General features: G+C 52.0%; 1 protein-coding gene across 1 annotated transcript in view; it reads left to right on the top strand.

Annotated features, from left to right (window-relative positions):
* Window positions 1-2,830: 2,830 nt before the first annotated feature.
* The window catches only part of LOC144723249 (A disintegrin and metalloproteinase with thrombospondin motifs 16-like), a 59,890-nt gene continuing 37,944 nt past the window's right edge, over window positions 2,831-24,776 (top strand). The window contains exons 1-8 of the mRNA XM_078601834.1: window positions 2,831-3,175; window positions 5,487-5,697; window positions 8,866-9,209; window positions 18,330-18,924; window positions 20,265-20,515; window positions 21,653-21,736; window positions 22,958-23,123; window positions 23,821-23,926. Of these exons, the coding sequence (XP_078457960.1) occupies window positions 3,092-3,175; window positions 5,487-5,697; window positions 8,866-9,209; window positions 18,330-18,924; window positions 20,265-20,515; window positions 21,653-21,736; window positions 22,958-23,123; window positions 23,821-23,926 (1,841 nt within the window). The 5' untranslated portion in view covers window positions 2,831-3,091. The remainder of the gene's footprint in view (window positions 3,176-5,486; window positions 5,698-8,865; window positions 9,210-18,329; window positions 18,925-20,264; window positions 20,516-21,652; window positions 21,737-22,957; window positions 23,124-23,820; window positions 23,927-24,776) is intronic.

The raw sequence follows: 24,776 nt of genomic DNA, 5'->3' as shown, positions 1-24,776 counted from the left end.
AGCACCCGCACACGTGGAGGTGGGTGGCCAATATCACTCCCGGTCGCCTTTGTCGCCCCGGTGTTGACGTTTTCAACACCCACCTGAGGCTGAGTGGCCCAAGATCGGTTCAGATATTCGTGACCGATGATCGTCGCGAGCGGGAATCGAACTCGGGTCGCCGGCCGGGTTCGTAGCGCAGCACGCAAACCAACGCGCCACCGCCCCCTCCCCCAACACACACACACACGTGTGTGTACGCACACCCACATACATACAGTACTTACACACACACACCCAACACACACCACCCATTCACAACCTTCCTCTGCCGTACAATACAGTCCTTGGCTACGCTCTGAGACAGAGGAGCTCTCATTCCCTCCGTTGACCCCACCTTGCCCCCTCCCCCTCTCCCCCAACCCCTCACTTACCCCCACCCCTCCACCGCCCTCCCCGCACCCTCCCCCACAACCACCCCAGTCCTCTGGTCCCCAGGGTGTAAGGGGGTCATTGTAGTCATCCCGTAGCGAACATCAGAGGGTCTGAGTCGCGCGCATCTGCTTTAGCGAGTCAGACTTCCCGGCACGTGGATTTCCACGAGGAAAGTTACACGATTCGTAAAAAATAATTTCTGGGTGATAGCGAACAACATAAAACTACAATTTTATTTTTACCAGGTAAGGCCGACTGCGCTTCGTAGCCCTTTTTGTCAGTAGCGACCTGGCTGACAAAGGATTGCCCAACAAAATTGCTTACCACGTGTGGATGTATAGTAGCAACCACATACTATAAACGCGTGTTTCTAACCAATAGTCTGGGTACACTGGTGCAGGTGATACGTCGGGTAGTGGAGGGTATTCACAGCTCACAGCTCTCGACGACGCAACAAAAATAAATCTATTAAGAATCACCAGAGGTTTCCTTTGCCGCGTGCTCGTTCATCGTCCACCATCAGACGTGGTCGTCAATCCACTGCTGGATGGAGGCCTGTGTGCGCGCGCGTGTGTATGTGGAGTGGGAAGCACAGCCGGTGCATCTGCCAGCCATTTCAATAATTGACCCGTGGCACCTGGGTCTGTTCCGTGACCTCCTGCCAGCGAACATTCTCCACTTCACGTGGCCTCAAAGTGCACCTAGCATGGCACAAGCGTAGTGGTGACGTAGCCGCCACTTAGTGGTGAACGGCGGTTATTGTTGTTATTGTTGGAGAGCGGTTGTGTAGCCGTTAGCGCGCTGTGCTATGAACCTGGCGAACCGAGTTCGATTCCAGCTCACGGAAAAACACCAGTGACGATTATCAGAACCGGTCCTGGGCCTCCCCTGGGTCGACTCGGCCTCAAATTAGTACCTGTGCGGTGTGTAGCAAACATCGCCACTGGGGAGACAAAGGCAGCCGGGCGTTGGGCTGGCCACCCACCCCCTCGTGTGCCGTTCTAGTTTTCGTAGGTGCTCACTAACAGCACTTGCCCCAACAGTCTGCTAAGGCTACACGGGGGATCTTTGTCTTTGTGGAGACGTGGACTGAAGCGGTAATATGGCCCAGGAGGTAGCGTGTTTGGCCGCTCGTTGCAGAGGTTCAGCGAGATTAACCAATTGGGAGCACACGGAAGAGCAATATCGTCCCCCCCCCCTCCTCCCCCCTACTGTGAAACTACAACAGGCTGCGTCTGTGAAACACAGCAGTAGCGCCTTCCCTCGGCGAGTGTGCTGACGATTGAGTGATTGGGCGAGCCGGTGGGTGAGCGAGTGAGTGGGTGGATGACTGACTTCACGAGCGGGGTGGGTGAGAGGGTGGGCGAGTGAGTGAGTGGATGAAGGAGCGATGGGGGGTGAGTGAGTGGATGGGTAGTTGAGTTTAGTGAGTGGATGAGTGAGTGAATTATCCGGTGGGTTGGTGAGTTGATGAGTGGCACTGTAGCAGCGCATTCATTCGTGAAGACCACCCTGCGCTATGAGAATTATATCGCCAATAGCAATTGTATTCGATTGTTACGTATAATTAAGCTAATATTATTATTTATGTCAATATAAACAGCCACTCGCTAAGTGCTACAGCCAGAGTCGCCTTAACCTTAGCACGTGCCCAATCATCGTCATCATGGCCATCAGTCATGCTCGATCCACCGTTCGATGCGAGCCTCTCGCAACACACCGTTGGGGTGGAGGGGGGGGGTTTCGTGGGCGGGGGCAATTTGACCATACTTCACCACGCCGGTCGGTGCGACTTTAACGGAGACATCGGATTATCGTGCAACCTGCGTGTGCGCTGTGGCGGTCACGACCGTGCAACGATTCTATTGCCCAGGTTCAAATCCCGATCAGTGCGGCTAAGATGCTTGCGACTACGGACACAATGTCGTGTGCGTGCCGTTTCGAAGTCTGTGGGCCTCGTCGTGTGCTCACGGGGGGGGGGGAGGAGGAGGAGAGAAATGAATTGAAGTCGCGGCTCGTGTCTGGCCCGCGAGGTTCCACATTCTCCACCCGCGCCACCGCAGCCTTTGCTAAACGCTGTTGCAGACCACACGGCGCGGGAGGCAGGGGTACGCGTGTGTGTGGGGGGGGTGGTGGTGGTGGTGCAGACGCGTGGGGGTTGGCGAGGCGTGTGTGGTTGGTGGTGGAGAGAGAGCAGAGCGAGAGAGGCGAGAGAGAAAGGGGGGAGAGAGAGAGACTGGTGGTGATGGTGGTGGTGATGTTGGTGGGAGGTGTGGGCAGTGTTTGTGGGGGAGAATGGAGGGAGTAGAGGGAGGAGGAGGAGGAGTGGGAATGGGAGGCGCAGGAGGGGTGAGTGCGGGTTGGGAGCGCTGGGGAGAGTGAGAGAGAGAGAGGGGGGGTTGCATTGTGTCACTGACTTGCACAGAGAGAGACACACACAGTCTTACTTCACTCGTGCAACTCCGCCGTGTGCTGTGCACGGACACGCAGAGGCATAGGATGACACGATGCACCACGGACACTCCGCCTAAGTCATCTCGCACCAGAGGCATTCTCTGTCACAAAGGTTGCGGGATATAGACCATTCACATCATCGACGTCGTCATCACCAACATCGCCATCATCATTCATCATCTGCAGCAGCAGCATCAGCAAGCGGCAGGTCCTCCGCTCAGCTATGGAGCTGTCTCGGCTCACGCTGTGGCTCAGGATAGCGTTGGCTTCCCTGCTCTCTCTCGCTTGCGTCGCCACTGAAACGTGGGTGAGTGCACGTGTTTTTGGTTTTGCATTAGCGGCAGCGTTATCGTATTATCTGTTCATTGTATTGGTGCGTGTGTGCGTGCGTGTCTGTCCGTCTAATCAAAGGCGGGCGGGCGTGAGGCTGGCCAACCTACCGCTGCCTTGTGCCGTGCCGCCCCTTCAGAGGTGCTACTCGCTAACAGCGCTCGCCTCAACAAAGTCTGTTGTATGCGATACGCGCGGGGGGAAAACCTCTTGTCTTTGTCAGTCGGATCGAAGTCTCCCTGAGCGAGGCCCGTTCACGCAAGAGGCTCAGAGGCTACCGCAAAAGCAGCGCTGCTGCTGGAGCCTGGCGAGCGCTACGATTTGAGACTGCCGAGAAATGCCAGACTCGGCATGGGAGGGTGGCCAGGCGATGGAAAGAACACGAAAAAAACTCAGCAATGGATCATTGAATCCGTCTGTACGGTGCTTTGCTGCCTGTTAACCCCTCCCTCCGCCCTCGTATCTGCGCGTTCGCCAGATTTGCATTCGTGGAATTGGCCATGAACGTCCTCATGTCAGATAGACCCTCCTGTGGGGAGCGGTGGCGCAGTAGTTAGCGCTACTGCGCAATGAACTTGGCGACGCGAGTTCGATTCCCGTTCACTTGGGGTGGGATATCTGCAGAGGTGGGACAAAGTCATTGTTATGCAAGTCCAAGTCGAGTCGCAAGTCATCAAATTCATGACTCGAGTCTGACTCGAGTCCAAGTCACATGACTCGAGTCCACATCTCATAGGTGGGACAAAGTCATTGTTATGCAAGTCCAAGTCGAGTCGCAAGTCATCAAATTCATGACTCGAGTCTGACTCGAGTCCAAGTCACATGACTCGAGTCCACACCTCTGGATATCTGAGCCGCCCCCCACCCCCCAATTAAACCAACATCAATCCACACTAAGCAGCATGGTGAAGTTTGGTCAAACAACCTCTTGACGAAGGGCTGTATATTGTACATTAGTATTATTATTTTGCATCAGTGGTTGCTGTGCATGATCGCAATAGGAAGCTCAATGGGTAGAATATGAAAACGTGAGAGGCAGAGGCCAGTGAAGTAATAACATCCATTGGTGTGCTGCACTTATATGTTCCCACGTGTTCATGCCCACCCACCTCCACCACCTCCCCCCACCCACCCCCCTCACCAACCGGCAATGACCAGCGTGGTGAAGTATGTTTAAACAACCCCCCCCCACGACCCGCACGGCGCTCATCCAGTAGTGGCTTGACTAAATGGCTCTTGGCATTTGCTTGTGCGTAAAACAGAGTAGTTGATTGAGCTAACAGCTCATGATGATGATGCCTATAACGATTATAATGTTTTTGCAACTGATGATGATTCCTCTGCCGATGCTGATGCTGATTACGATTATGGGTTGACGTAAATAGATTCTGATCGTGCTCGAGATCCCACTGATTGATGAAAAATGCAGTTGAGCTTCGTGTGCACCATGATGACGATGATCGTGGTCGCGGTGATGGTGCTGATGATGACAATGATCGTGGTTGTGGTGATGGTGCTGATGATGACGATGATGGTGGTAGTGGTGATGGTGCTGATGATGATGGTGGTAGTGGTGATGGTGCTGATGATGGCGTTGATCGTGGTAGTGGTGATGGTGATGATCGTGGTTGTGGTGATGGTGCTGATGATGACGATGATCGTGGTTGGGGTGATGCTGCTAATGATGACGATGATCGTGATTGTGGTGATGGTGCTGGTGATGACGATGATGGTGGTAGTGGTGATGGTGCTGATGATGACGATGCATTTACGCAAACACGATCATGCTCAATGGCGTGTTCATTGATGCATCCAGTCCCGACGATATCGATGATGAGACAATAGACGATGGTGTCGTCACAATTATGGCAATAATTGCGATCACGCTCGACACCGCGGGTATTGATTATCAACTCAGTGCCCATGGATTACACGTGATGATGTCAGATCGTGATTATGGTGATGTCAGGCCACGACAATATCACATTACGATGATGTCAGATCATGGCTACAATAATGATTGCATGTAATGATGATGTTACGTGATGATAACGATTATGTCAGATCATGATATCAGATGATGATGATGACGACGAATTTACCCAAACGTGATCACAATCAATGTATCGATGATATATAAAGGTTATAGCAGTAGTGAATCGATGACGAGGATGACGATGATAGCATGAGATGATGATGAATTTACGCGAATAACTAATGATTCAGAACGAACATATATAGTAGTAATGTATCCGGGATGATGATGATTATGATGTCATCCCCAACAGGATCTGGTGCATGATGCTAGGGAAAGCACTACCATCACTCGCCCAAGTCGTCTCAGGCACAACAGCAGCATCAGCAGCAGCATCAGCAGCAGCATCAGCAGCAGCATCAGCAGCATCAGCAGCATCAGCAGTAGGATCAGCAGCGGTATCGAATCGCATGTGCTCGACAATGAACCGCCTCCAACTGCAATCACTCAACTATACCCCGATGGTAAGTGCGTGTACGTGTGCATGAGTACACGTGTGTGTGTACACGCGTGTGTGTCCTTCATAGGTCAACTCAGCCTTAAACGAGTACCTCGTGCAGTGTGTAAACATCGCCACTAGGGAGACAAAGGCGGCCGGGCGTGATGCTGGCTACCCACTGGCCTGGTGTGCGGTGCCAGGCTTCATAGGTGCCACTCGCTAACGGCACTTGCCACAAACATCTGTGAAGGCTATACGGGGGACCTTTGTCTCGTATGTACGCTTGTGCGTACACGTGATGGGTATTCTCCGGGCACGCCGATCTCCTGCCACGGGGAGTAGCCAAACTGCCCCGCGTTTAGAATGAACGTGCTTTGACGTGTGTTCGTCTGCAACGATACATTTCCACATAAATCAGCCACTCCGTTGAGATATCATTCGTGATGGCCAGGTCGCTTCTGAAAAAAACCAAGAGCTATACAGCTCAGTCGGCCTTGCCTGGTCAAATAAACACAGTGGAAAGTGAGTTTAGTACATGGCCAAACATCGCAATGTGGCAGGACCCTCCTGCAAAGGGAAGTCTTTGAGACTCGTTGAGTCGATGCCTTGCATGGGTACGTGCGCTATTGCACGGTTCCGCCGCTGGGGGTGGGGAGGAGGATGAATTGTCGACACCCCGAGGTTCGTTGTGTTTCTTTATCGCCGTCGCTCGCAACAAGAGAGGTCCGGTCTTGAACTTGACGCGGGCTCTTACAAGAGAATGCTCGTGTCCAGCCGCTCGTCCTCGCAGACAAAGCCGATTCATAGCGGGCAGTGCCACGTGGTTGAAACACGAGGGCTGTTCGATTTACCCTCCGTACAGGAGTTTCTTGTGAAGGCAAATGCACTGAGGAGAGATAAATAGAGAGACAGAGGGAGAGGAGGGGGGGGCACGGGTAAAAATAGGCACATGGGGCGAGTCACAGACAACGACACTTAGACTCTGGTGATGGTTATTGTGATGGCGTTGGTATTGCTCCTGATGGTTGTGTCGATGGTGGTGTTGATGATGATTGCGGCGATGGCTTTGTCATGATGGTGATGATTGTAATGGTCATGATTACGATTCAAATGCTTACGATGATGGCGATCATGATGATAATGATGATTGTGCCAATAATGATGATGGTTGATGTGGCAATCAAGTCGATGGTGATAACCGTGATGGACATTAGTTTAATGATGATGGTGTCAGTCTTCGTGACCATCATAATGGTCAAGATGATGATGGTCGTGATTGTGGTGGTGAAGATGATGATGATGATGACGATAATCATTGTGTTGTCATGACAATAATTATGCAAACAATACGGATTTGTAATCATCATTGAGATGATTATAATGGATCATATTGATGATCAGAATTATAACATTTGTTGCTACTGGAGGAATGAATCCGATGAGCTACAAAGCTCTTCTCACAGCTTTCCTGTAGGGGCGGGTCAGAACATTACAACATCAAACAACACGATAGGGGTGCCACGTATAGAAAACAAATCACTTAAAAAAATATACGGATAAAACTAAACTATTTTTGTATATTATCAGTTAAAGCCTACTGAGCCTACTGACCTGGCCACACATGATAGCTGGACGAAGTGGCCTATCGTGCGGACATTTATAGCAGTACAATCGTCTAAATAATCGAAGCGCATGTTTCATCATCATAATCATGACGATGAACGACATGATGATGATGATGACGTTCATCGTAGTGGCCAGGATGATTACTACAATGACAAGGATCATGGTGATGAGGACGAGGATGATGACGATGGCATCATCATCATCACCGCCGTCGTCGCCGCCGCCTTTAATGACAACAGATGTCGGGGTTGGTGTTTGTGTGTGGGGGGAGGGAGACTGATCTGGCACCCGGCACGACGTGGATGTGGCAACGCATGGGCCGGTACCCGCGTAGGACGTGTCCGGTTTCACCAGCAGCGCAAGTGAGCGATGTGGCTGCTTTAAATTAAAATAATGCCAACCACTCCATCCAAACCAAACCAACCAACCAACACGCGCAACGCAATAATACCATCACATTAAAAAAAAAAATTCCAGTGTGAAATTTAACTGTAGCCCATGGGCGAGACAATGACACTCTTCATTCATTCTGTAGACTCCGAGTGACTGGCTCTCGTCATGAGACTACCTCTGATCCCACCCAGTCCCGATGAATACGCACACGCAGATAGCTTGCGTCGATGATGATGATGATGCAGAGTGTGGTTCTTGTGACCTTCATCACCTTCCTCAATACGATCATCGTCCCGACGGTCAAAGTCATCATCATCAACATTATTGTCATGCACACATCAGTGTGAGACGCCAGTTAGGCCCTGGGACAAGGTAGGTTCCAACTGCACAAATACGGACGGCGACATCACAGCGATACACTCCGCTGGAGCTGATGCGGTTGACTGGGCTTGAACACCTGAATGTGACATTATAGTCGTTGCTCTACACATGAGCCATGAGAAAGAAGACGTAAAAGTAGTATGGACTACCATCGTCATCATCACCATCATCAGTATGATCACCGCCATCATTATCAACACCATCATCATTATGACAACCTAAATAATACTACACATAATACTCACTTTCAGATAGACATTTAGAGAGACCACGTGTTACCTACCTCGTCACTCACACCCACCACCACCTCGTCACACCTCTCCATCCCCATCTCGTCACCCTTATTCCTTCCACCGTGTCACCTCTCTTCTCAATCCCAACCTCGCTACCCCTCTGCTCTGACCCAATCACGAGTGAAACTATTATATGTTTTACTGGGTAAGGCCAACTGCGCTACGTAGTTTTTATTAAAGCCACCTGGCCACAAATGATAGCTCAACGAAGTGGTTTATCATCACGTGGGCCAATCATAGCAGACACATACAACACAAACGCGTGATGTCGATTCTAAATGTGGAGGTGAGAAAAAAAACTGGAGCACCCGGATAGAAAAATCGACGCGACCACGAGGAGAGAGAGAGACACGAAAACTCCAAATATACTGCAGGTGCCAGGGTCGGTATCGAACCCACGAACCCTCCAGCATACCATATCGAGGTAATTAACATCTCGTCACTCACTCCCCACCACCACGTCAACCCCCCGTACCCCCAACCCTTCTCTCCCCCGGCAGACTTCGAGATGGTCTTACCAGTCGAGGTGGACGCTCGGGGCGCCGTGGTGTCTCCGGCCACTCGCCGCCGCCGACGTGCCGCCACCTCCTCGCTCGCCTCCTCCTCGTCGCCTCGCTACTACCGACTGCGCGCCCACGGGGGCCGCGAGCTGCGGCTGTCGCTGCGCCCCGCGCGCTCCCTGCTGGCGCCCGGCCTCACCGTCTCGGTGCTGGGCGCCGCGGGGAGCCCCCCGCGCACCCGGCCGCTGCGCGAGCGCGAGCGGTGCTTCTACCGCGGCTCGGTGACCAGCGACGGGGTCGGGGATCGAACCGGGACGGCGGCGCTCGCCACCTGCGATGGGCTGGTGAGTGGGCGGGTTGGGCGAGTGGGCGCGTGGGTGGGTGGGTTGAGTGGGTGAGCGTGCATGCGGGTGGTGAGTGGGCGAGTGGGTGGGTGGGTGGGTGAGCGTGCATGCGGGTGGTGAGTGGGCGAGTGGGCGGGCGGGCGAGTGGGCGCGTGGGTGGGTGGGTTGAGTGGGTGAGCGTGCATGCGGGTGGTGAGTGGGCGAGTGGGTGGGTGGGTGATTGAGCGTGCATGCGGGTGGTGAGTGGGCGAGTGGGCGGGCGGGCGAGTGGGCGCGTGGGTGGGTGGGTTGAGTGGGTGAGCGTGCATGCGGGTGGTGAGTGGGCGAGTGGGTGGGTGGGTGAGTGGGCGCGTGGGTGGGTGGGTGGGTTGAGTGGGTGAGCGTGCATGCGGGTGATGAGTGGGCGGGCGGGTGAGTGGGCGCGTGGGTGGGTGGGTGAGTGGGTGGGTGAGTGGGTGAGCGTGCATGCGGGTGGTGAGTGGGCGAGTGGGTGGGTGAATGGGTAAGCGCGCGTACCAGTGGTGAGTGGGCGGGTGGGCGGGTGGGTGAGTGGGCGAGTGGGTGGGTGGGTGAGTGGGTGAGCATACGTGCGTGGGGGTGGTGAGTGGGCGATTGGGTGGGTGGGTGAGTGGGTGAGCGTGCGTACTAGTGGTGCGTGGGTAGTTTGTGAGTGGTGACCGAGCGCGTGGTGAGCGGAGAGTGGTGAGCGAGTGGTGAGTGCACGCAGAGTTAATCGAGGTGATCTCGGAGTTGAATTGCGTCTGTAATCGTGAACGCGTGATCTGCGTGTCCTGAACGGCGCGGGCCTCCCGATCGCTATCGGAGAGTTGATCCGATGTAGATGGAACTCTGTGGTAGAGCGTTGTCGCTTCGTATGGGATCGACTTCTACTCCGGAGGAACCCGGCCACGCTCGAGACGAACCCCAATACTTGGGGACGCCGTACCATTTAGACTTCACAACCATCAACATTGTATCGCGTAAACTCACGGCGAGTCCTATAGACTTGCTCACAAACAGTCCCATAAACTGGTTCAAAAATAGTCCCATACACTGGCTCACAAAGACTCCCATAAACTGGCTCACAAAGAGTCCCATAGACTTGCTCACAAAGAGTCCCATGGATTTGTTCATAGGGAGTCCCATGAATTGGCTCACAAAGAGTCCCATATACTGGCTCACAGCGCGTCCCCATCGACTTACCGAGAGCCCCATAAACTGGCTGACAGACAGGCCCATTGAGTGGCCCACAAAGAGACCCCACGATGCACAGAGAGACCCAGTAGGCTCACGTCGAGCCCCCATGCACTTGCCTCGTCTCTCCACAACACAACCACGCGCACTGGTTTATGAACAGCGTCCTGAAGATGGAATCGCTATTCGAAGCGCTCCGTCAAATCTCACATTGTGCTGCGTTGTGAACGAGCCAACCCAACCCCCCTTGCTCGATACGCCACGGAAGAACCCTGGCCGCTGATGAGCGGTCCCACTTCAGATGAATACATACTTTGCAGTCTCTATGTAACTATGAGTCTCATTGTATCTACGTGAGTTTCCATGCATCTCTATGAGTCTCTATGTTACTCTATGAGTCTCATTGTATCTCTGTGATTTTCCATGTATCGGAGCCTCCATGCATCTCTATGAGTCTCCAGGTAACTCTATGAGTATCCATGTATCTCTATGAGTTTCCATGTATCTCTATGAGTATTCATGTATCTCTATGAGTCTCAATGTATCTCTATGAGTCTCCATGTATCTCTATGAGTATCCATGTATCTCTATGAGTTTCCATGTATCTCTATGAGTATTCATGTATCTCTATGAGTCTCAATGTATCTCTATGAGTCTCCATGTATCTCTATGAGTATTCATCTGTACATGTAACGCTGTGAGTTTCCATGTATCGCTATGAGTCTGTACGATTCTCTATGCTAGATAAGTTTATTAAGATGTTGAGTAGGCTGGGCAGGATAGGGCAAAACCTCGCCCATTTTTCACCCAGCAAACTGGATAGCACCACAGACTAACTAAGTGTTACTAACCTAACAAGTGTTACTAACCTAACATTAACACTAACTATGCATACTTTGTTAAATTTTATCCATTTATTTTTATCGACTTGCTTAGTTTTTTCGTTTGACTCGGGAGCAGCAAAGACCAAGTGCTAATTACCTAACCTTGAAACAACTACAATAAACATTTAATTGATTGTGTTTGTTTCTTTATTTTTAGTGATTTGTTTATCTTATCCATACTATGCACTCCTATTGTATTTTTTCGTATTGTTTGTTGTTCCAATTTTCCGACTTCCCCGTTACTTTACATCTGTGAAAAAAGAGCTTCATAGCTCGGCGGATTCCTTCCTCCTCCAGTCTAAATAAAGATCATGATTCAATTAATCTTCCGAAGAGAAACCGCACGGCCTTTGTCTCTCAGTGGCTCAGATCACCGAGATGGCCATGTGGCGAACACCGCTGCCACAAATACTCCCTTCGTCGTTTCAGCATCTCCCCTTTCTCCCTCGAAAACTATCAACTAAACTTTAGAAAAATATATTTTACCACGCAAAGCCCACTGAGCTACATGGCTCTTTTTCAGAAGCGATCTGACACACACACTATAGCTGAACGAAGTGGCTTATCATCATGCGGATATGTATAGCCCCAGCGAAATACTCTAAACGCGATTCTAAATGTGGAGGGGAAAAACCGGAGGACCTGGAGAAAAATCCACGCGACCACGGGGAGAGAGACACGCAGACCCTGTCAGGGTCGGAATCGAAGCCACGACCTCCTGTACACCAGGCGAGGTAGATAACATCTCACCACCGATTCTTAAATATGGTATTGTTAGTTTTAATATTAGTTTAGTAACACTTTGTCTGTTTTGTTCTCCAATTGCCTGGGTGAAAAGTGAGTTAGTTTTTTGCCTAAATCCTGACTACCTGGCTCAACAACTTAATAAACTAAACTCCCTAATATTGTGAGTTTTTTTTTATCACATTTGGCCACGAATTTCATTCGCGATGAGACTTTGGGGGGCTCTTCGTGTGGGAGGAGGCAACTGGAGAACCCGGAGTAAACCCAGCCCTGGGTGGGGGGTAACACTCAGCTGTGCCATCTCCTGGCCACATCTCACGAAAAAAAACTAAAACCCACGTAAAATAACAACATCAACAACGAATCGCGAAGCTTGACCTACATTATACGAGCGGGGCTCAAAGCCACAGCTGCTATCATTTCCATTTAACATTTTTTTATGGCTTAATTAATGCATCCATAGCTTATTTATATATATTTTAGAGACGCGCTCGTAGCCCCCCCCCCCCCCCATGTGTCAGCCACAGCAGATGGCGCGCAGATTCAAGACGGCAGAGACAGCAGCAATTGCAGATGGAAGCGTGTTTACCCGCTCCCAAGATTCCTGGGTTGATCGCTGGGTTTTAAAGTTTTCGCTCTCAACCAACAGATCAATCTCATCGTCAGCGACATCATAAATACCATCACCACCGATACCAACACAGCCGCCATTCGCCACTGAGTGACGGTGACGTCACCACGGCGCCTGTGCCAGGCCAGGTGCACTTTGAGGCCACGTGAAGTGTCGAAGGCTCGCTGACGGGAGGAGGTCACGGGTCAAACCCGGGTGCCAGAGGTTGACTGACCGAGATGATTGGCAGATGCACCAGCTGGGCCCCCGACTGTGCCAACTTGCTGTGCTTTAGCCGCCCGGCACTCCACTCGTTGTTGTGAGCGTCGCTCCTCTGCCCTCCGTTGTTGTTGGAGGGCGACTGCCTCCAACTGCCCAGTAGCAGCGTCCTTCACAAGCCTCCAGCGCCACCACCATGAGCCGTGGTCAATCCACTGCTGGATAATTTTCTCCCTATCGTCGCTATCATGTAAATTGCAATCACACATCCCCCCGGATGTTATCCCTGCCACCTGTGTTCCATATAGTTTCCTGCATAATAAATAACATTACACAATTAAGGATGCGTCCGTAGCTTCGTACGCAGGCCGACGCAAAGCACAGTTAGCGAGTGCCTATTAAGGCCGGCACAGCAATGCGGAGGACCGGCGGTGTACAGCCAGCAACAAACCCGGCCGCCTTTGTCTCTCCATCGCTGATGCTGTCACGTTGCACACGGTTTACTCATTTAGGGCTGAGTCAACCTTGGGGAGGTCCATGACAGGTTCATATACCACTTGCCACTGACAATATCCATGGCTGGGAATTGTATATGAATAGCTTTTTGTAACACGAACCCGAGACGCTAAGATCATTGCAGCAATGGCGACGGGAGGCGTCTGTCTGGAAGCAACGGCCTGGGTTCGATTCCATGATCTGGCGCCGTTCTGTGTAGAGTCTGTTTGTTTTGCTCCCCCACCCCCCTGTTCTCCAGAGTGAGTGTGTGTGGGTGTGTGTGTGAGTGTGTATGTGAGTGTGTATGGGTGTGTGAATGAGTGAGTGTGTGTGTGTGAGTGAGTGTGTGAGTGTGTGAGTGAGTGTGTGGGTGAGTGTGTGAGTGTGTATGAATGTGTGAGTGAGTGTGTTAGTGAGTGTGTGAGTGAGTGTGTGAGTGTGTGTGAGTGAGTGAGTGTGTGAGTGTGTGTGTGGGTGAGTGTGTGAGTGAGTGAGTGAGAGTGAGTGAGTGTGTGAGTGTGTGTGTGAGTGTGTGTGTGAGTGAGTGTGTGAGTGTGTGTGTGTGTGAGTGTGTGTGAGTGTGTGTGGGTGTGTGAGTGTGTGAGTGAGTGTGTGAGTGTGTGAGTGTGTGTGTGAGTGTGTGTGAGTGAGTGTGTGTGTGATTGAGTGTGTGAGTGAGTGTGTGTGAGTGTGTGATTGAGTGTGTTAGTGAGTGTGTGAGTGTGTGAGTGAGTGTGTGAGTGAGTGTGTGTGAGTGAGTGTGTGTGAGTGTGTGAGTGAGTGTGTGTGATTGAGTGTGTGAGTGAGTGTGTGAGTGAGTGTGTGTGAGTGTGTGAGTGAGTGTGTGTGATTGAGTGTGTGAGTGAGTGTGTGAGTGAGTGTGTGTGAGTGTGTGAGTGAGTGTGTTAGTGAGTGTGTGAGTGACTGTGTGTGAGTGTGTGAGTGAGTGTGTGAGTGAGTGTGTGAGTGAGTGTGTGAGTGATTGTGTGAGTGAGTGTGTGAGTGTGTTTGTGAGTTTGTGGTGTTTGTATTTTGTCACCCTGTTCTGCAGAGTGTGTGTGAGTTTCATTGAGTCTGAGTGTGTGTGTGTGAGTGTGTCAGTGTGTGTGTGAGTGTGTCAGTGAAGTTTGTGTGTTGTTCCCCTGCTTTCCAGAGTGAATGTCAGTGAGTGAGTTCTGTTTATATGTCCTGCCCCTTTTCTACAGCGTGAGTGAGTGATTGTGATTGCGTCTGAGTGTGTGTTTGCATGTTCTCCCCCGGCTCTCCAAAGTGAGTATGAGTAAGTGAGTGTGTGAGTGAGTGACGTTTGTATATTCTCTCCCCCTGTTCTGCAGAGTGTGAGTGAGTGGAGTCTGTGTGTTCTCTCCCCCTAGTTCTCCATGGGGGTTTCTCTTCCCATAGCTAAAACCATACCAAGTACATCCCAATGCTGCAAAAAAATAACCCCTGCAAATTACTCATTTGGGATTACAGAGTAGCAACACCGCCCCTTTCTGTAAATACTTGACAAGACCCTCCTGAAAGAGAGTCCTGAGACTCAGTGAGACATTTTTCGCACCTCCGATTAGAACGGTTAGCTACGTACGGTGCGAAAGAAGTTCAACACATGTTACTGGGTAACAAAGTATAACGATAGAATGGAAACCCTTGCATGACTATTCTCCGTACAAACACATTTAGCCAAACAAAGACAAAGATACCCCGTATAGCCTTACCATACTGTTGGGCAAAGTGCTGTTAGCGAGCACCTTTGACGGCCGTCAGGGCACACGAGGGGTGGGTGACCAGCACCACGCCCGACCGCCTTTGTCTCCCTAGTGGCTATGTTTACACACCTCACCAAGTACTCATTTGAGGGCTGAGTCGACCTAGGGGGAGGCCCAGGATCGGCTCAGACAATCGCCGCTGGTGTTGGCCGTGAGCGGGAATCCAACTCAGGCCGGCAGGTTTCCTAGCGCAGCGCGCTAACCACTGCACCACCGCTCCCCACACCAGTACACAGAGACGCAGAGAGCCACACAATTGCACGCGTAAATCTACACACACACGCGCGCACGCAGACCTACACACACACGCACACGGTTCATACTCACGCGCTCTCACACGCACACGTGTGTCAGTGTTGGTTGACCCGCGGTGACCCCGCTCTCGGTGGGGGAGGTGGTTGGGGGGGTGGTGGTGGTATGGGGGGGGGTATGGGGGGGTGTAGCCGGTCCCACACCATCACCAGCGCAGACTCATTCGTCTCACGGCGTGGTCACCACGGCCCCATCGCGGCTCGCGCGCAGCGCACCGCTCGCTCGCCCTCCCAAGCCACGGACCCCCCCCCCATCCTTTCTCTCTCTCCCCCTCTCCAATTTCCTCTCCCCCGTCTACTCTCGCCCCTCCTCTCCGCATGCCCCCTCTTTCTCTCTCGCCGCCCCCCCCCCCCTATTTGCGCTCTCTCCCCCTCTCCTCCATCTCTTCTCGTCTCTCCGCACCCGATCATTTCACTCTTCCATCTCCCCACTCTCCGTTCTCCCGTCTACTATCACCCCTCTCCAATGTCTCTCGCTCTTCCATTTCCTCTCTCTCTCTCAACTGTCCCCTGCCATCTCTCTCCACTCTCTCCCATTTCTTCTCCGCCATCTCTCATTTGCGCCGCCCCCCACCCCTCTCCCTAATCTCTCCTCTCTCATCTCCTCTCTCCACTCTCTCCTAACCGAACAACTCCCTCAACGAGAGATCAGCAGCGGAGAGTGAAGGGCAGAGTGGGAGGGAGTGAAAGTTGTAGAGGGGGCAGGGGAGAGAGCTAAAAGAGAGAGAGAGGGGAGAGAAGAGGAGGAGGAGGGAGTGGTGGAGGTGACGGCGGAGGTGAGGGAGGATGGGGGAGCTGGTAGGGGGGCGGGAAGCCTTGACAAATTATCTTCAAACACACGCGCGCGCGTGTCGCTCTGTGGGAGGTCCCTCCCTCTGCTCTGCTTACCTCGCGGTCTGGAATTCCCTCTAACCAGCTCTCCGCACTGCTGAATAACGATGATCATTGTCATCGTGAGCAGTGGTCTATCCACCGCTGGATGAAGAGCTCCCCACGCCATCGCTATCCGCAACGGTCCTGCGATGCCACACATCCATCTCGCTGACGCACACGCGAGCCGCGATGCCAGTCGCTCCATCTCCGCGGCGGTGGTCCACTCTTCCCCTAACTCTCTCTCTGCGTGTGTGTAGCGAGTTTCCGTGTGTGTGTGTGGCGAGTTTCCGTGTGTGTGTGTGTGGCGAGTTTCCGTGTGTGTGTGTGTGTGGCGCGTTTCCGCTACCTTTTGGGGCTGCCCCCCCCCGTCACGAGACTCATGACATCGTTGTGACGATGTGTTTAGGTTCGGGGAGAGTGGGTGGGGGGTCGCTCGTTGTGGATTCAGGGGTTCAATCTCTCACCCGGCAGACGTCGAGTCATAGATATTCCTTTTTCCACCCCCCCACCCATCCCTCGACAAAAAAACGAAACACACGCGATTTTGGGCTCAAGTCCAATACCAATCTCGGCACTGGTCTCTGCTGTCAAAGAGTGGCACACACACACGAGCACACACGTGCAAAGACAAAGATCGCCCTATAGCCTGAACATACTGTTGGGGCAAGTGCTGTTAGCGAGCACCTATGAAGGCCGGCATGGCACACGAGGGGGTGGGTGGCCAGCACCACGCCCGGCCGCCTTTGTCTCCCCAGTGGCGATGTTTTAGACACACCGCACCGGGTACTAAATTGAGGCTGTCCACGACCTAGGGGAGGCCCAGGACCGGTTCCAATAATCGTCACTGGTGCTGGCCGTGAGCGGGAATCGAACTCGGTTCGTCGGGTTCATAGCGCAGCGCGCTAACCGCTACACTACCGCGATCACACACACGTGCACATATACATGCACACACACGAGCACACAAACACTTGTACGCATTAACCAGCGCCTCGTGTGCCACTGCAATCGAATGTTTATCGGCGAATCTGTGCCTGTGTAATCGTTGAAAATCAACGCATTATATGTTTAAAACTATTGCGCAAGTTTTATTTTAGCAGGTAAGGCCCACTGAGCTGCTATATAGTTATTTTTCTAAAGCGACCTGGCAATCACAAATTATAGCTCAACGAAGTGGCTTAGCATCACGTGGACATGTACAGCAGCTAAATGCGTGACGTTGATTCTAATTGTGTATGGAAACAACCGGAGGACCCGGAGAAAAATCCACGCGACCACGTGGAAAGACACGCAAACTACAAATTGTACGGCAGGCGTCAGGGTCTGGATCGACCCCATTCACTCTTGTATACCAGGCGAGGTATTTAGCATCTCCCTGCAGCTGCATTAGCAGCAACAATATGAAGTTCTGAAACGAAAACAATACATGTGGCGATGTTTCGAGTGATGAAGCTTCTTCATAACACACGAAGGAGGGCCATAAACTGTCTATGTGTGTGTTTTCCTTGTTAAGGCATTGGTATTAACGAGTGTAACTGAGTGCTTGAGTATCATTGGTCACATTATCCCCGCTGTGTGTGTGTGTTGGTCTGTATTTGTCGTATGTCCGTGTGTGTGTCTGTCTGCGCTTGTCTGCGTCTGTATGTGTGTCTTTCTTTGTTTGTCTGTGCACGTGTATGTGTGTCTGTCCGTGTGTCTGTGCGCGTGTGTGTGTATCTGTCTGTCCGTATGCCTTCCTGTCTGTCTGTCCGTGTATGTCTGTGTGTCTGTGCGTGTGTGTCTGTCTGTCTACATATGCCTGCCTGTCTATCCGTGTGTGTCGTCTGTGTGTGCGTCTGTCTGTACATATGCCTGCCTGTCTGTCCGTGTGTGTCGTCTGTGTGTGTGTCTGTCTGTACATATGCCTGCCTGTCTGTCCGTGTGTCGTCTGCGTGTGTGTCTGTCTGCCCGTATGCCTGCCTGTCTGTCCGTGTGTGTCGTCTGCCGTGTGTGTGTGTGGTGGTCCGCTGTGCTGTTGCGTGCAGTCAGGTCTGATCCGCACTCCCCACGGAGAATTCTTCATCTCGCCGCTCGTGCCCGAGACTGCGCGGAGGAGCCGCCAGCGCCACACTCGCTCCGCCACTTCTCCCTCCGGTCACGCGCCCCACGCCCTCTATCGCCGGCCGGACAGACACGCGGAGGACGCGCGGAGACGCGCGGAGGAGACGCGGAGACGCGCGGAGGAGACGCGGAGACGCGCGGAGGAGACGCGGAGACGCGCAGAAGAGACACGGAGACGCGGGGAGGAGACGCAGGGACGCGCGGAGGAGACGCGGAGACGCGGGGAGGACGCGCGGGCACGCGCGGAGGAGACGCGGGGACGCGCAGAAGAGACGCGGGAACGTGGGGAGGAGACGCGGAGACGCGGGGAGGAGACGCGGGCACGCGCAGAAGAGACGCAGGGACGCACAGAAGAGACGCGAAGACGCGGGGAGGACGCGCGGGGACGCGCGGAGGAGACGCAGAGACGCGGGGAGGAGACGCGGGCACGTGCAGAAGAGACGCAGGGACGCGGGGAGGAGACGCGGGAACGTGGGGAGGAGACGCGCAAGGAGCACTACTGCGGACGGCGCAAGAAATGTATGTAAGGATCGGACTTTTTCATAAATTTGCGACGCAGAGATGCAGCCTCTCTCAGTCTCTGCCTCAGTAATAGGCGATCACAGAGACCTAGAGAGTATCCCATATACCCATAAGCTATTATAGAGATCCAGACTATGACAGCGAACTATATATTAGTGGAGATTCCCAGTCTCTCTCACTGTCTGCCTCTGAATCGCCATTTCCAAGTAATATTAGGAGGAAAGCTGCTGGTAAAATCGAGCCTTTAAAATGAAAACGAATGACATATTTCAGAAGGATTGATGATCAATGCCCTTTATAGTTTTGCTTTTTATTATGTAGGGGGCATTTACAGTTTGTACAATTGCAAATCGTATTGTTATTATGGTGTGATTATTATGGCAAATCATTATTAGATGCAAAACGCTTTTAACGTGACTGATACAATCCACTGTGCATGCGTACTTTTGTATACAGATAGTACATCACATGTGATATACTTACACATATGCACAAGTACGCGTACACGCGTATACACTACACACACATAGACAAATATCCTCCCCCACCCCCATGGCCTTTATTAGACTGCTGGGGCACGTGCTGTTAGCGAGCACCTATTGAATGTACTCCAGGGCACACGAGGGAGGGGGGTGGGTGGCCAGCTCCACGCCCCGACAAGCCCACCCACCCACACACACCCACACACCAACACACCCACACACCAACACACCCACCCACACACACACCAACACACCCACACACCAACACACCCACATACACACCAACACACCCACTCACCCACTCACCCACCAACACACCAACACACCCACACACCCACCCACACACCAACCCACCCATCCACACACCCACCCACACACCAACCCACCCACCAACACCCCCACCCACCCACACCCCCACCCACACACCCACACACCAACACACCCACACACCCACCTACAAACCCACCCACACACCGACACGCACGTGCAACACTTACAGATATTTTTTTCTTGAAGACTAATGTTTTTTAGAAAACTGTTTTTTTTTTTTTGGGGGGGGGGGTTAGTTTGACCTCCTTTCCCCCGCACCTCCGATTAGCGCGCGGTTGGCTCCTATACGGTGCGAAAGAAGTTCGACGTACAGGACACCCTCATGAGAACATCCACCAAACTCCATCATCCACACCATCGATCACTACCAACGACAGACACATCGCCTCCGACGACTCCCACGCGGCCGCCGATGCGTAAAGCCAAACCCCCACACTTTACCCCCCCCCCCACTCTCCTCCAACTGGACCCCCCCTCCCTCCCACCCCCCCCCCCCCTCCCCAAAACCCCTTCTCCTTGGAACAGACGCGCCGAAACCACCTGGCAAGGATGCGTTCATCCACCCGGACGAATTCCCCTTCCTGCCCGCGGGAAAATCTCCCCACGAATCCCCGGGGCTCGTGTCTCGGGACAGGGGGAGGCGGTCACCCGTGAGCGCACGGCCCAGCCGACGTGGAGAGGCCACGGTTGAGACCCTGGTGGTGGTGGACCCACGTATGGTGGCCAACCACGGGCGCGCGAGCGTGTCCACCTACGTGCTGACCATCCTCAACATCGTGAGTGGGAATACGGAATCTTTCTGTCGGCTGGAGGAGGAGGTGGAGGAATCCGATGAGCTATGAAGCTCTTTGATCACACATGTCCAGTGGGGCTGGGGGGGGGGGGTCAGCAAGTTTCAATAACAAACATATACAAAACAACGATAGCAGTGCAAACTAGAGAGAAGGTAAACCAGTCACTGCAATAAATACATGAATATCATGAGTAAAAACATTTCTGCCGATTTGTTAACACCAAGTACAATATTGGCCAAGGCAGCAAAATAACAACACGTGGTGACGATTCCCAGCCCGGAGAGGAGTTGGTGTAGCTATTGGTGGTGGTGGTGGTGGTGGAGGCTATACTCTACTGCTGCTGCTGTTGCTAGACGCGGCTGTCTGTAATGCAGCACTGCTGTGGAGACAGCCGCGAGGGGGTTGGTGGATCAGCGCACACAGGATGGCTAAATGTTGCGATTGACATCATCGTCCGTCTCTTCTGCATGGGGTAGAGCTTTGTCGCTCCTCGCATGCCTCGGTGCTTTTTTGTCTCCAGATGCTTCGGTTATCCCTCCCCGGTGGCTAGGAGATGTTAACTACCTCGACTGGTATACAGGAGGTCGTGGGTTCAATCCGAGACCCTGACGCCTGCTGCTGTATATTTGGAGTTTGCGTGTCTCTCTCTATCCCCGTGGTCATGTGGATTTTTCTCCGGATCCTCCGGTTTTCCCCCCTCCACATTTAGAAACAACATCACGCGTTTAGAGTATTTGACTGGAGGCTATACATTTCCACGTGATGAAACGCCAACTCGTTGATCAATCTTTCATGGTCAGATCCCTTCTGTAAAAGGCTTATATAGCTCAGTGGGCAATTTTTATATAACAAACAGTGCACTGATTGGCTGAATAAATTTTTTTAAACATCTTCATATTTAGAGAATTGTAGATCAGTTGTCGGTAGCGCTGGTAGCAGCTTTCCAGCTCGAGTCTATGAGATTCCTACTCCGCGATTGTGAAAAGCATTTTACATGAATGACCCCCCCCCCCAGACCCCCCCCAGACCCCCCCCCCACCCCCCCGCTTCCCCCAGCCCCCACTTGACCCCCTCCCCCCCCCACTCCTCTCTGTTGCTCCATCTGCATATCCTTTGCAGGTGTCTAGCCTCTTCCGGGACGGCACTATAGGAAGCAACATCAACTTGGTGGTGGTGGGACTCGTTCTGCTCGAGGAGGATCAGGTGAGTAACTCGCGGGTCGCAGCTGCGATTCTAGATTTGAAGCTTTCGTGACTGCAAGGATTCATACTCTTTGTTATTTTCGGTAAAGTCACGTAGGTAGAAAATTAAATTAAATAAATGAAAAAACTAAGTGGATGTGCTTTCGCTACGTTGTCCCCACCTGAAGAAGGACGCTTGTGTTGCGCCCGAAACGTCGTGATTTAATTTTCGATTTAAAGCTTTTGTGACTGCAGGGATTCATCTTCTTGGTTCTTTCGGTAAAGTCACGTAGAAGGGAAATAATAAAATAATAAACATAAAACATAATAACATACAATTCTCACGACGTTTCGGCCACAACGCAAGCAGCCGTCCTCAGGTGAAGAACAGGTCTGTCGGGAAGACCACCAAGCTTGGCAGCATACGCAGCATACGCTGCCAAGCTTGGTGGTGGTGGTGTTCATTCGGACGCTGTCTTTCCGACAGACCTGTTCTTCACCTGAGGACGGCTGCTTGCGTTGTGGCCGAAACGTCCTGAGAATTGTATTTTATTAAGTTTTATTTTTATTATTTTATTATTTCCCTTCTACGTGACTTTACCGAAAGAACCAAGAAGTCGTGATTTAATGTAGTTGTTTTCATTTATTTTATTTCATTTTTTACCTACGTGACTTTATCGCAGCTGGGAGTCAATCAATCGATCGAGTCTTCATTTCTACGGCACTAGCGCGTGCAAACGATGCCATTCAAAGTGCCGTGCAAGGGTGAAAGAAAACATTGCTAAACGACTAAAATCGTAAGCACAATAAAAGCACTTTCCAGACGAAATACATTCGAGTTATAATAAATTATCGAGAACAGCACCGCTCACAAGCCTAGGGTCGACTCTGTGATCCCTCTCCACCTGGGGTGGTGGGGGGGCTGTAACGAATTGCCACGTTTTGTTAGCGTGTCAAAACCTCACGACTTGGCTGTGTCGGGTGGCGGCGAGTTTACCGACACGACATTTACATTAACGCGATCTAACCCAGCGAAACGAAAACAACCCGTTATTTGTGTAATATTGCTCGCGAAAGCCTACGTGTTAAACAACAACAACAACAGAAAACAACAACAACAACAAACAAACAGCAGCAGCAACAACGTCCGCGTTTTTCCGAGTCTCTCGCGAGAACGGACCGCGTTTGTCCCGAGTGGCCGTGGGCCTGAGGTGGACGCTGCGTGCTCTGTCGACACGGCCAGCCAGGTCTGGTCATCAACCACCACGCCGACCAGACCCTGTCCAGCTTCTGCCAGTGGCAGTCGGGCGTGACGGCGGCCGGGCGCCACGGGGGCCGCCACGACCACGCCGTGCTACTCACCGGCACCGACATCTGCTCGTGGAAGAACGAGCCGTGTGACACCCTGGGTAGGGTGCACTCCTAACCCCCCATCCCCCTGGCCCCCACCCCCAACCCCCGCTCCCCCCATCTACCCCTACGCACACGGAGGGACATAGACTCGCATAGAGCCCCACACACACACTCACACAGAGGGAACCATAGCGTCACATTGAGAACAGGAGACCCGTAGGCTGACAAATAGACCCATAGACTCGCATAGAGACACACACAGCCATAGAATCACATAGAGAATAGGAGACCCATAGACCGGCAAATAGACATATAGACTCGTATAAAGTTCCACAGACACACACATAGCCATTTAATCACATAGAGAATAGGAAACCTATAGACCGGCAGTGAGACCCATAGACTCGCATAGAGTACGGACTCCATAGACTCACGCAGTCATAGACTAACATGGAGACCCATACATTCTCGTAGCGACCCATCATAATCCCATAGAATCCCATAGACTCGTAGAGAGTGCCACGGAATCCCATAGAGACCCATAGACTCAAGAGTCATCCATATACTTCAATATAGACCCAGAGACCTATAGACTGGTATATAGACTAATGGACTGCTATAAAACCCCATTGACTTAGAGACCCAAAGAATCGCGTACACAATGATGGCTCTCAAACTTGCCCGCGAGCAGCACTTGCCCCACGAGTGTGTTGAGGCTACACGGGGCATCTCTGTGTTTGGTGCGTGACGCAGGCTACGCTCCCATCAGTGGGATGTGCAGCAAGTTCCGCAGCTGCACGGTGAACGAGGACTCGGGGCTCGGCCTCGCGTTCACCATCGCTCACGAGTCCGGGCACAAGTGAGTGCAGTGGCCACTCCAAGTGGGGTGATCGCCCCCTCCCACTCCAAATGACGTCACGCACCTAGGGGGGTGGGGGTCAGATATTTGTGACGATGTGTGACGATGTGTGACGAGGGGGCGGGGGGGTTGAGAAATGTGACGTCACATCAAAATGCGCAACTTTAAATAAATATCGGCAACACGTTCTACTTAATGATATATACTGTTTTAATACATGTTTTTTCCTACAACATCAAAGTACAGCGCCACATTAAACACGCACTACAATGCCAATAGTTTAAAGCAATTTGAAGCATGTTTTTTTTTTTGGGGGGGGGGGGGCAGAGCTTTGTGACGCCATATTTGAGGGGGGGGTCAGACATTTTGTGATGCCGTGTGACGATGGGGGGGGGGGGGGCAAAAATCGTCTAAAATCGCGTGACGTCATTTATGGACGGCCCCCAAGGCATTTGCTTGTTTTTCTGCACGCACACCTGGCTTCGTCATCATCATCATCATCACGATCTATGGGCAGCAAGCCCGTAGTAAGTGTCCACTGCAGCTTTTCCACTTTCCTCTCTGTCTTGTCTTGTGCCAATATGGCTCAAGTAGTGGACACGTCTCTCTGGCACCAATCTCGAGTTTGTCGTCGTCATTAGCTCTTCCTCTCTTTCCAGCTACTTAAATATATATTCCGAACAACAACACTTTTAAATGTCCTGTTGTTATCCATCAGTCTCTTCTTGGTTCTTTCGGTAAAGTCACGTAGAATGGAAATAATAAAGTAATAAAAAGAAAACATAATAAAATAAAAGTATATTATTTTATTATGTTAAATTTTTATTATTTTATTATTTCCATTCTACTT

Source organism: Lampetra planeri, chromosome 17, assembly GCF_965212315.1.
Source record: "Lampetra planeri chromosome 17, kcLamPlan1.2.h2, whole genome shotgun sequence".
Taxonomy (NCBI): domain Eukaryota; kingdom Metazoa; phylum Chordata; class Hyperoartia; order Petromyzontiformes; family Petromyzontidae; genus Lampetra; species Lampetra planeri.
The sequence above is the reverse complement of the archived record's forward strand: the minus strand, read 5'-3'. Positions and strand labels throughout refer to the sequence as shown.